The sequence below is a fragment of the Trachurus trachurus genome (assembly GCF_905171665.1).
Source record: "Trachurus trachurus genome assembly, chromosome: 17".
Taxonomy (NCBI): domain Eukaryota; kingdom Metazoa; phylum Chordata; class Actinopteri; order Carangiformes; family Carangidae; genus Trachurus; species Trachurus trachurus.
In genome coordinates, this window is record NC_139900.1 from 9,616,933 (window position 1) to 9,630,068 (window position 13,136).

A 13,136-nucleotide genomic window follows, 5' to 3' on the forward strand; every position below is an offset into this window, starting at 1 on the left:
AAATTACTGATTCTTCTATAACATCATGTGTATTTATATTTTAGCAGAAGGTGGATTTTGGGTCGAGATGACAAACAAACAGCAGCTCAAAGATAAAACCAGTAACAATCGACTTAACTTTTTTCTTATACATACGAGTAAAGACTGGGTCTAAAATATCAAAACTGAAAACTGATAATCAAAGGGAAAAGATTCAATGTCACTTCATCTTTTTGCATTAGAAGAAATGAGACAACAAAGTGTTTTCTGATGTTTAAACCCTCAGTGTTCAATCTTAAATGTTTCTCCGTCACATCAAATATTCATAACTTTAGACAAAACTTTAATTTACTGTTGTTTATCAAGAAGTGAACGCTGAAAATCTCAGCTTTTATCAGAGAACCATGTAAGAGTTGTTTATTACACAGTCTGACTGTGGCTCAGATCATTAAAAGAAGCCCAAACTGTTCATGCAGAACCGGCTCATAACAAACACACATTGATAAAATATAATTGTTTTATATAAGAAACACAAACAGCTGATTGTTTAGATGAAAATAAAGTAGGGCCGGGACTTTAACGCGTTAATTACGATCAATTAATTAAAAATTAACGCATTTTAATCGCACTTATTTTGCACCGCAGAACGTTTCTCACTGGATGAGTTTCAGGCGTACTGATTACACTGGAGCACAATCATCTAACAAGCTGCCGACACTGATCACTTCAAGGGAGAGAGGAGGTGAAAAGAGACAACACTGTTACCTGTTGTATACTGGCCCCAGCCTGTACCATCGCTAACACACAGAAACCAGTGAGTAACAAGTTAAAGCATTGGTAATTATTATTAACAGCGTCTATACAGCGATTATGACCCTGTGGTCCGATATACACGACGGAGCTCCAGGCCCCGGTCTTTCTGCTCCTCTCCCCCAGAGACAGCACCATGTGGCCGGTCACCCAGCGCGAGGAGTCTCCCTGTAGCATGAGGCTGTGCTAACGGCTGCTAATAGCTGCTAACGGCTGCTAATGGCGGCGCTGCCCGTACCAGCGGTCGCCGCGGTCCCGTTGCCGGGGACGGCGACGACGGCGACTGGCACCGCCTCATTACCGGATGACCTGTGCTGGTGCACAGCGGCGGCATCGGGACTGGCGCCGCCGCCATTAGTAGGCTAGCGCCGAGCACAGCCGAGCTACACGGAGACTCTTCGCGCTGGGTGACCCACGACAGGGTCCTGTGTCTGGGGGAGAGGAGCAGGAAGAGTCGGGGCCTGTTGCTCCGCGGCGCCGCGGTGCAGAGAGACCCCGGTCAGGCTGCAGCAGCGGTGCTGAGTTTATGTTGAACATGTAATCTTTGGTTTTATTGTGGAAGTTGTGACTGTGAATATGACATTTTACTCCGCATTCAAAGCCGCGTTTGGTTTCTGCAGGCAGCAGGCTTGTTGCTTGCTCCGCTCTGCTCCGCTCTGCTCTGGGAGGGAGGGGGGGCATACGAGCTCGGAGGGGAGGTGTGGGGGTGCTTTTTTCAATTTTGTCTCATCCTCTTTCAAATAGACCATAGCTTTAAGAAGCCGCCGACACTGAGCTGCCTGAGGAGTTTTAATGCAGCCTGAACGCAGCTCAAACCGACCCGGTGCCTCAGCACGGCGACCAAGCTTTCTAAACACACCGGACCCGCGCTGGTTTACAGTATCCTGCCGTAGTTTAGCCGCTCGCTACAGAGCTTCATTTAAAAAAAAAAAGCGCTCGTCGCGGGGAAGCTGAGAGCAGCGGAGTTTCCTCTGCTGCAGCTGAACCACTGATATGTGGTCAAGACGTAGCTACAGACCTGTCACTGTCCACGGTGCAGACTTTACCCTCAGAGCTCTGTCTTCAGACTGTCCTGACCTGTCCCTGAACATCACACAGGGACAACATGGAGCTGCCTGTGTGATTGGTTACTGAGTTTTATTAATGTTTACATCAGGCTCAGTTCAACAAATCAGTTTATGCTTCTGTGATTTAAGTAGCCTAGTTAAATACTACAGTAATCATCATAGTGTATTGGCAGGAAAGACCATTTAATCTGTATGTATCAAATATCGATTAATGAATTAATCGATAATTTGCATCCCTAGTCTGTTGGTCTTGGTTAAGTACCACCTTGAAAAAAAACAATGTTTTGTTGCTTAAGCTTATGTATTCAGTCATTCAATGGTATACTAAAATCCATGTAAAAAAAAAGAAGCTTCTCACTGTTCTCAGGTCAAATATTTATATGCGATTAATTGCGATTACAAAGCCTAATTAATTAGATTATTTTTTTATTTTTTTAATAAACCTGTCATTTTGGATGATTATTGATTAATTAATATCACATAGCTCTGCAGCTTCACTGTGTAACATTCAGATTAAATCCAGCCATGACCTGCTGCTACATGTAAAGGCTGCACTCTGTTAGGATTTTAAAAGCTTTTCATGGTTTTAAATTTTTCACGTTCAAAGACGCAGTTCTCGTTGTGGCCGCTGGAGCGACCCCCCCTCCTCCTCCTCACCCCCCCACCCACCTCCTCTACATGGAGTCCAAAGCGGAGATTTGGAGCGGGGAGGCGTGGAGGAGGAGAGGGGGTGTGTGCCACTGATTGTATGAGAGAAAGAGAGAGAGAGAGAGAGAGAGAGAGAGAGAGAGAGAGAGAGAGAGGAATTCAGTCCTGTTTAAATGTGAATCCAGAGCGCAGAGGGGAAAAGAGACTCAGACTGAGAAACCAAGAAAGAAACAGAGAGAGAGAAACAGAGAGAGAGAGTGGAGGCACAAAAAGTGGAGACAGATTCATTTTACGCACGGGGGAGTGAAAAACAAAAAAACAGGGAAACGAGTAGAAGAAAAGGAAAATAATAAAAAGGCATCGGATATTTTTCCTCTGAATTTTGCTCCTCTCACTCCCATGACTCACAGAGGATCCCGGTGTGAGTCCGCCGCCGCCGCCGCCGCCGCTCGGGGGGAATAGATGGTGTCTTTTCGGGGCAGCAGAAGAGCCGAGGGGAGGAATCTGAATGCGCTCGGCTGAACCATGCCAGCCCTGTGGATCATAACTTTGGCGATCACTTTGAACCAAGGTGAGAGATGTTGAGACACACTCAGGCTGAGCTGAGGCTGAGGCTCCAGACTCACTGGAAAGTTTCTTTTCTTTTCTTATTATTTTTTCCCCATTTCTTTCTTTCTTTCTTTCTTTATTCTTCCTCTTCCCTCTGCTGTGCGGGCGTCAGTGCGCCTTGTGGGTGTCTTTCTTTCTGTCTTTCTGCTTCCATCTACTACACTGTGTCTGGCCGTGTGTGCACGCGCCTTGTTATTGTTGTGGTGGTGTGCGTGCGTGCCCGTAAATGTGTTATGTTGTTATAGATTTATTTGTGCCGCCCTGGACATCATCATCACCTTCATCATCATCATCATCATCGCAGCCCTGAGGCGCCTGAGAGAACAGAGTGGTGGTGGTGGTGGTGGTGGTGTGTTCAGGGTCTCTGCTCCGCTGGGGGGGGGGGGGTCAGTGTTTCAGACACAAACAGAGGCGTTGCATTCATCTTTTTTTTCTTTTCTTTTTTTTCTTCAATTACACGTTCACGCGCAGAGATGTGGAGCATCTGCACGCGACATTGCTTTGACGTGACCTTTGAAACGCATGAACAGATACAGTAGATTTGGCTTTGACGCGCGCACGGACGCAGTGTGTGTGGGTCAACGGAGGCTGTGTGGTGTGTGGTGTGGAGTATGCACGCGCACATGCGTTTCTCGCACGTGCACGCGCTCTCTTTTTCTTTCTCTCACACACAAACATACACAGTACACACACACACACACACACACACACACACACACACACACACACACACACACACACACATTGCGCATAACCTGACAGCAGGGGGATGATTGATGAGGCGAGGATCCAGTGCACAGTCTGGTCGCCCGGCTTTAACATGAGTCACACTGGATCAATTTCCAGCGCACACGCACACACGCACACATGATGAACGCACGCGCACGGGCATTCCTTCAATTTCAGTGTGTGTGTGCGCGTGTGAAAGAGTGGAGAGTAAAGACCAACTGTCTCTAGAGGGAAAGTCTGTGTGTGTGCGTCTGAGAAAGAGAGAGAGAGAGAGAGAGAGAGAGAGAGAGAGAGAGAGAGAGAGAGAGAGAGAGCAGTGCATCCTCCTTAGTATGCAGGTAGAGTCTCGCGTGCTCGTGCTCGTGCATGCGCGCGGCCCCGCAACAAACGCGCCAGGTGCCAAGAAAAATTAATATTTTACCGTAAAGACGGAGACATATTCACTGGACTGGAGGAGAACCCCATTGCTAATATTAATGGCCCTGTTTATCGATCACCTTGATAGATTGTCCTCTCTGTCTCTACACACACACACACACACACAAGAGAGAGAGAGAGAGAGAGAGAGAGAGAGAGAGGATGAGTGTGCGTTTGTGTTTGTGTTTGAGGGCAATCGGCTCCAAAGACAGAGGTGATTAATTGCACTTCAACTGTGCATGTGTGTATGCCTCTCTTTCTCTGTGTGTGTGTGTGTGTGTGTGTGTGTGTGTGTGTGTGTGTGTGTGTGTGTGTGTGTGTGTGTGTGTACCTGCCCCAGCACCTGGGTCTCCGGTGCCGCAGGCCGCCGGTGTGATGAGCCACAGACGGTTATCTGTCCAGACAGACAGTGAGAGGAGCTTCCCCGGCTGGAGCAGAGCAGAGCAGAGCAGAGCAGAGCTGACCACCTGAGTGGAATAAAACAGGACAGGATATGATCAGGGCTCTAAGCAGCAGAGCGGGAGGATCATTAGCAGGAAGAATGGACGGATTCATCTTTCAATAAGGACACGGTGATCTCAGATTAGATCGGCTGACACGATGATAAATCCATGTCAATCAATTGTAAGGAGCTCAGATTAATTACTGTAGAGCTGCAGCTACAGAGAGCGATGGAGAGGCTAAAGTAGATTAGGAAACTTTGATGATTCTCCCTCCGCGGGGAATCAAACAAGACGACAACAAAGACAGAGAGAAAGAGAACAAAGGAACAAAAAGGAGTGCACAGAACCAGAACCAGACTCAGAACCAGACCCAGACCCAGAGCAGAGCTCAGACAGGAAGAGAGCAGCTGAGCCGGTGTAAGCCTGTAAATGTGATCAGAGTGAATCCGTCCCCTACATGCAGCAGCTGCAGCCTAATGTGTGTTTAGCCTGTTTGGACTCTTCCAGGTGTCTGCCATCAGCTCTCTCTCTCTCTCTCCCTCCCTCCCTTTCTCCCCCTTTCTCTCTCTCCCTCCTGATTTACAGTTCAGTCCACTGGTGTGGTGCCTGCATGGCTTCCTAACACAGGGCCGGCTACATCTCTGTGTGGTTGACCGCGTGTCTGTGGGCCTCTGTAATTACCATTCAGCCCTGCATGTTGTGTATGTGTGTGTGTGTGTGTGTGTGTGTGTGGGTCAGATGCAGCGTGCTGCCGCTGTGATCCGACACTGTGCTGCCAGCGCCGCTCTGGCCACAGGCGAGGAAGCCCCCGTTTCTCACAGTCGATTCTTGAACAGCACTTTTGCTTGAGCTGAACATTTTTGCAGCCTGATCATGCAAGCAAAGCAAGCAAAGCAATTCTTGCACTGCAAGCACCTGTCCCGTCTCTCTCCCTTCACACGCACACACACATACACACACACACACTTTCTTTTTCTCCCTTTTCTCTCCCCCCCCCTCCTCTTCCTCCCTCCTCCTCCTCCTCCCACTCTTTTCTCCCATCACAAGAATAGAGCCGAGGCGCAGATGAAAAGAGACAGGCCAAAAGACAGAGAGATGGAGGCAGGGAGAGACGAAGAGAGGAAGAGACAGGGGGTTCAGTCCTAATCTGTTGACAAGAGGGGATGTTTGAGGATAAACAGCGGCAGAGCAGGAGCAGGAGCAGGAGCAGGAGCAGGAGCAGGAGCAGGAGCAGGAGCAGGAGCAGGAGCAGGAGCAGGAGCAGGAGCGCTCAGGAAGCTGAGGGACAAACAGAAAAGGCCTGAGTCTCCTCTTCAATATAGGAACCCAGCTGGACCGTCGTGTGTTTAACAACTTGATGTGAAAGTTTGCATCCAAAGATCCAGAAAAAAGCTGAGGTCAAAGGGCGACCGGACTTCATTTAGACCCCTGAGAACTTCCTCTCATTCAAAAACATCTTCAAGAACCCAAAGCGGGGCCAGTCGTGTCTGACTCAGCAGACTGTGTGAGGTTTTGTCTTTGATCGTTGCTTTTGTGACGCCCTCTCCCGTTGTGTAATTCCTCTCTGTCTGAATCATCCGACAACAAAAATATTCTCACATGGGTTAAGTCCTGACTGACTGTCGAGGCTTTAACGGTAAAGATTCAGAAATGATGATTTGTAGTCGAGACATTCTCAGAGATCTCTGTTAGATTTCATCTGTAGCGCCTCATATAAGAAGATTTTCCTCCAGAGTGCTGGCTTATGGACAGATAAGTGATTATATAATGTCAGCTATTGCTCATGTTGCTATAGGGAAACCCACAGTTGCGTCGCTGGATTAGCCCAATTTTTTGGCCTTGGGGCAAAAAAAAAAAAAAAAATCCAGAGCTGGCTGCTATTGACTGTACCCTGATACCAGCGCCACCGCCTCTCTCTGTGTGTACAGAGACGGCTTCCAGAAGGGCGAGTTAAGCCGATTCATTCAGAAATACGGGCCGTACGGTACGAGCAGCAACATGTGTGTATACGCTTAAAATGATGAAAGTGATAGAGCTGGTGTGTTAACAGGGGCCCTCTTTAAGGCCACGTTTCACACCGGTGTTAGCGAGAGGAAACGTCGCCCACGCGTTCATTTTGAATGCGGCCACGCTGTCGATGCAGCACGGTGCCAATTCACAGAACAAACGCAGGGTCATCCAACAAAAAAAAAAAAAGTTGAACCTGGCCCAACTTTTGCTTCGACAGAGTGTGACATTGTCTCGCTAGGCGTTACAAGCAGCAGCAGCAGCACAATCTGTGTAATTTTAGATGATGTAGAAATGTGCAGTTAATCAAATTACCCTGAAACGTCTATTATAATGTACTGTAAAGATCTTATATAGGTTACTGTATATAGACCAGAAGTGATGCTGTTACATCTTGTGCTCTTTCTCCAGAGAAAACAAAAATCACAAATCCAGCATTTACATTCTGAACATGCAGGAAAAAATATTAATTAAAGAAAACGGTGGTTGTGTCGATACACAAGGCAGCAGAGCCTGTTCATCTTCTGGATGGATTTTATCATTTGAAGCACCACTGATGAGCATTTCTTGCATGAGCAGTCTCAGGACGAACCAACCCCCCCACCCCCCAAACGTGGCCATTAGTGCCATACTGTACTGATTGTGCCATAAAAGCGAATATATGAAGGGCTGACTGACTCTGTCGCTCTAATTGGGTGGTAAGAGAAGGAAAAAAAATCCACTTGAGTAAAAAGCGTTGTACTCTCAAATGAAGATAATTAAGACTGACATGACATGCCTTGTTTAAGAGCAGAGCGGAGGTTCAAACAACAATGGCGGCGCGGTTAAATGTGTATGTGTGTGTGTGTGTGTGTGTGGGCCTTATCCCAAAGCCCTCCAGTACCTGACAGATCTGATATCCTTATGGCACGGGAAGCGTAATCTGAGGCGACAAGGAACAGCAATTAAAATAAATAAATAAAATAACTGCCACGATTAGCCGTCACTTAATTCACCGCGATGCCCTGATAATCTAGTAATCTGCTAAAACGACAGCGACAAAATCCCCCCCCCCAATACCTCCCCTCCCATGTGTGTGTCTGTGTGTGTGTGTTTGTGTTGGAATGAAAGACTGAAAAGTACACAGATCCTTGCAGAAAGCGGCGACTGGTATTAAGACTGACACCCGTCAATCTTGCTGATCTGTCAGCCTGAATAATGGAGGACTACTGGACTGGGAGAGAGAGAGAGAGAGAGAGTGGAAAAAAAGAGAGAGAGAGCAGAGGAGGAGGAAGAGAGAGAGAGAGAGAGAGAGAGAGAGAGAGAGAGAGAAAATGAAGGAGTACAAGAGGAGAGAGAATAAGAAGAAAAGGATGAGGGCAGGAGAGGCGTTGAGGTGAGAGGAGGAGGGCAGAGGAACGGCAACGGTCAGAGGGGAATGAAATATCAATGGATAGAGGGCAGAGGAAGAAACACGGGAGACGTGTAGACGGGGTCAGGAGAGTGCAGGAGAGAGGAATGAAGAGGAGGAGGAGGAGGAGGAGGAGGAGGAGGAGGAGGAGGAGGAGGAGGAGGAGGAGGAAGAACAGAGCTGGGGAGCTGAGATTTATTTGAGGAGAGGGTTGGAGCTGAAGAGGGAGCAGGAAAACAGAGGAGAGGATGAGGGAAGAGAAGGAGGTCATGGCAGGAAATTTGGGCAGGAGGAGGAGGAGGAGGAGAGCAGAGGGGCAAAGGAGGGCAGTGGATTTCTATGGGAGGAGGAGAAGAAGGAGGGAGGAAACATGTATGGAAGGGGAGGAGTAGGAAAACATGTGTATAGGTGAGGAGGGAAGATGGAGCGAGAGCGAGGACGAGTGGATGGAGGAGTTTCAGATCAGAAGAAGGAGTGAGTGAAAGGAGTGAAAAGGAGAAAGAGAGCAGAGCAGAGATTTATGCGTATAAAGTGCAGGTCGGAGCGAGGGAGCAGAGAAATATCAAGAGGAGGTGAGGACGGGAGGGAGGTAAAAAAAAAAGAAAAAGAAAAAGGAGAGATGAAGGAAGGGAGACGCAGTGGAGTGGATGAGTGGAAATGCAGAGAGGAGGAGGAGGAGGAGTGGGAGCAAGAAAGAGGAGGAGGAGGAGAGTCGTGGAGCAGAGATTTATGTGTGGAGAGGGCTGCAGCGAGGGAGCAGAGGGAAACAGCCAGGCCTATTATAGATGGCTCTCTCCTGGGAGAAGCAGGTCCCGGAGTTTTCCAGGCATTTCCAGCATATTTCACCGCTGCAATGCACAAAGACAGTCCTCAGCCCTCCTCCGAGGATAAATAAAGTGGGTCCCTCTCACTGCATGAGTATTCAATAAAAGTGATAAAAGGCTGGAAGTAACCCTTCTTAGCTTTTTTTTTTTTTATTATTATTATTATTATTTATTTATTTTATTTTTTTGGGAGGGAAGGAGGGGAAAGTGAGAAACTAAACTGGCCACCCTCTCCAAGGAGAAGCAGCTTTCAAAAGAAATGCAGACATCAAACATAAAAGCACCAAAAGCATAAAAGTGTTTCCTTTTTATATGAAGAAAAATGTCAACAAAAAGGGCTGCGAGATCAAATAAGCTGAGTGTGGAGGTAGTTTATGCTTCTGCCTCTCTCTGTTTCTTTGTCTGCCTGTGTTTTCTCTCTCTCTCTCTCGTTGGCTTGCTCACTTGCTCGCTCTCCGTCTGTGAGCGTCTCATGTGTGTGTGGAGGTGAGAGAGAAGAACAATTGAATGGGCCTCCCACATAAAATCCATTCAGAGACATCTTGAGGAATAAGAATGAGAAATTGTCCGACGCAGTGAATTAAATCAATCTGATCCATTACAAGATCGCTATCACAAGGCTTTCCCTTTTGTCTTTACCCGGGATTATGCATGCAGCTGGATAAGTGCAACGTGCATGTGCGTTTGCGTGTAGTATTTGTGCGTATACGTGCGCTCGGTCACTCCACACACCTTGTAGTGCGCCATACCACAGTGTCGCGTGTGATCAATGAAAGAATTACTCAGCTGCGCATGCGATTACTTGAATGACAGATTGGTGAATTCAAATTTTGCCACTTGTTAGGGCCGAAGTATACGTACATTACTGTGGGGATGTGGTGGAGGGTCTGAGATGAGCACTATGTAACTGCATCCACTTCTTCCTCGCCTTCCTCTTTCTGCATCTCCTCTCCATCTCTCGTCCGTTCGCTTTAACAGACAAACAAAAACAACAACCTCAAATCAAAAAGCTCTGAAAACTGTCAAGTACCAAAAGTCATCAAATTGGAAATCTGGTTTACACCTCCTTTGATGAGTAGATATAGTCTGGATTTAAAGTATCAAAGATGTTTAATAACACACCCAACTGTGATTGCGATTGTAAGTTTCTTTTCATTAAAGTTAATGCACCACTTGGTGATTACAGCTTTAAATACAATACTAACGCACAAGTTAACACTTTGTTTACTTTTCTTTAATTAACATCATTAAGTTTCGTTGCCAAACTAAGTAGCGATTTAGAAATTAGGATGGAAAACAAACAGTTCATTAAAACATGATATTTGTCCATTACCATGTTATGTTATACGACACCACAGTGGCTCCTGAACACTGGGTTTGCCAAACTCTTGAGGGTGCTATGCGTGTTTATGTTTACATGACAACAGAGCTGAAGTACCAGTATAAATCTGTCATTAAATCATCAGTAACTACTCAATTTGCGAGAAGGAGGAGGGAGGACAACTCGTACGTTATCATATCTAAATATACTGCTGGTCAGAATCAAAACCGCCCGCGGCGACTAAACAGTCGGGGACCTTTGCCGTTCCACATTACATTAAACTAAATATACTTTCTATAAAACACCACATCATTATATTTCAAGTCATTCCTTTTATCCTCCTCTAACAAGGCAGTTACTAAATTCTATTAAGCCTGCATATCTTATTCAAACTAAAGCTCCTGCTGAAGGAAAAGTTTGTAATATTTAATACTTTCCCTTTCAAAAATCCAACGCATGACGATCATAATCCTAATTTTTCACAGCCTACAGACCCAGTATCCACTGGCTCCACTTTCACTTAATTTAACATTTAGCGCCTTTTCCCACAGAGGCTTTTCCAAACTTATTTTCCCTTATCAGAAACTGAACTTGTGTAACCAAATGATTTTATTGCGTGGGCACCACGACCAACTCCCGTTTTTTTTCCTTCTTCTTCTTCTTTTTTTTTTTTTTTTAAAGTCTCAAGATATCCTTCCAACGCTTTTATTTCTTTTTTTTTCTCCTTTGGTGGATTTTAAACGGTGATGAAAGTAGCAGCAGCGATTTAAAGATGGAGATGGACAACATGATTACAGATGATGAAAGCCGGGATCCAACACCACCCACTCTGTTTGTGTTTCCATCCTCCCTCTGTCTGTCTATCTGCCTGTTCCTCCTCTCTCCCCTCTTATGTTTTAATGTGAGTCGATAACTATCAGGGACTGATAACACCCTGGGCTCCGCTCGGCTCCGCTCGGCTTGGTGAGGCTCGATGAGGCGAGGAGAGGAGAAGGCGAGAGCCGAGCTGGGTATAGAGGTGGTGACGGTGGTGGGGGGTGACACTATCTGCCCCCCCCCCCCCCCTCATCCCACCACCTCCCTCCTCCTCCTCTATGAAGCCTGATACGCTCGGGTGCAGGAGATAAGCGAGCAGCTCTCAGCGGTGGCGGTGAAAGGGGGGGGACGGGGGGACGGTGATGGGGACGGTGGTGACGTCACACCACTCATCTCCGATTCCCGTGCCGGTAAATGAAATTATGGCGTCACAGGTGGAGATTATGTCAGTGTGAGATTTGTCATTGTTTTTTGGAAAGGAGATTAGACAGTGAGTGTGTTGGGTTTCTTTCTTTCTTTCTTTTTGTTGTTGTTTTCTTGGGAGAGGTTTCACCATGCAGACTTTGTAGTCACGGTTTGTTGTTAATAATGTGTTTTATTTTGACTCGTCATGGCAGGAAACATACAGGTGTTGTTGCTCATAAGGAAGTCATGATACAACACAAAAACACACAGGTACGATCACATCGCTCCGGTTTTAAAGTCTCTCCACTGGCTCCCAGTCAAATACAGAATTGATTTAAAAATGTTACTTATTGTTTTTAAAATCTCTTAACAGTGCTGCTCCTCCCTATGTTTCTGACATGCTCACCCAGTATACACCTGACAGATACCTCAGATCCTCATGTAAATCTCTTCTCAATATACCACGTATACATTCAAAACCAGTTGTTTTTAGTTATTATGGTCGAACACTATGGAACTCTTTGCCCATTGAACTCCGCTCATCTCCAACAACATCTTCTTTTAAGCGTAATCTTAAAACATACCTGTTCTCGCAAGCTTTTAATTAGTTTTTTTTTTTTTTTGATTGTTTGTTTGTTTGTTTGTTTGTCTTAACACATTGGCTTCTGTTTTAATATGCACTAACTTTTTATTTTAATATGTACTCGCATGTATTGCATCTTGCCTTTATCATGAAGCACATTGAGGTTATGCTTGCCATATGAAATGTGCTATATGAATAAATTGACATTGACATTGACATTAACACAATACAAGGACCCTGAAACTGAAGCCGCTGAATGGAATAAAAGCGGTTGTTAATTTTGTTGTTGACACTTCACTGCGATATCTCAACAGGTCTGAAAAAGGCCTGGTGGCGTGTCACTGATATTATAAAGGACAGAAATGTCTTCACTTAGTGACATTACAGGGACTCAGGTCCAGTGTGAAGCCCCCAGAAGATAATCCACTGGCTTTGGGGATAAGATATATATATATATGTGTGTGTGTATGTGTGTGTGTGTGTGTGTGTGTGTGTGTGTGTGTGTGTGAGAGAGAGAGAGAGAGCGAGGGCCAAAGGAAATAAAAGAATGGGTCTTCTCCTATGATGATGCTGAGATGGGGGGAGTTAAAAAAATAAATAAAAGGGAGAGGAAGGGAAGGAGCAAAAGCGAGTGTGTTGGGGAGAGCGAGAGAAAAAGATAATTTCTTAGCTCTTCTTTTAAATAAGTCTGTTTCTATAGCAACCATCCAACCAGCCGCTGGAGAGAGAGAGAGAGGGGAAAGTGGGGGTGCACTAGAGAAACAGAAGGGAGGGAGAGAAAGAGAGAGAGTTACCATAGCAACGGAAGAAGAGGGAGAAAAAGGACTTGGAGAAACTTAAAAAAAAAACACACACATATAGGAAGAAAATGAAAAGGCAAGATAAGCAAAGAAAGAGTGAATTTACGGCGCTGCGGTGGAATGGTATTTGGGCAGTGGTGAGCAAGTTAATTAAAATTTTAATGAATTACTCATTACTCATTGAAGAAAATGATTATATTACTTTTCTTATAGAGTTGAAATGAGGGGAGGGGGGGCAGGTGCTTCGGACAGCCAGGGCTCAGGATGTAAAACACCTGCATATCTTCC

General features: G+C 45.9%; 1 protein-coding gene across 1 annotated transcript in view; it reads left to right on the forward strand.

The window, feature by feature from the left end:
• Positions 1–2,777: 2,777 nt before the first annotated feature.
• kirrel1b (kirre like nephrin family adhesion molecule 1b) overlaps positions 2,778–13,136 on the forward strand; it is a gene marked incomplete at its 3' end in the record, with an annotated part of 88,033 nt that continues 77,674 nt past the window's right edge. The window contains exon 1 of the mRNA XM_083990960.1: positions 2,778–3,075. Coding sequence (XP_083847086.1) covers positions 3,030–3,075 — 46 coding nt within the window. The 5' untranslated portion in view covers positions 2,778–3,029. The remainder of the gene's footprint in view (positions 3,076–13,136) is intronic.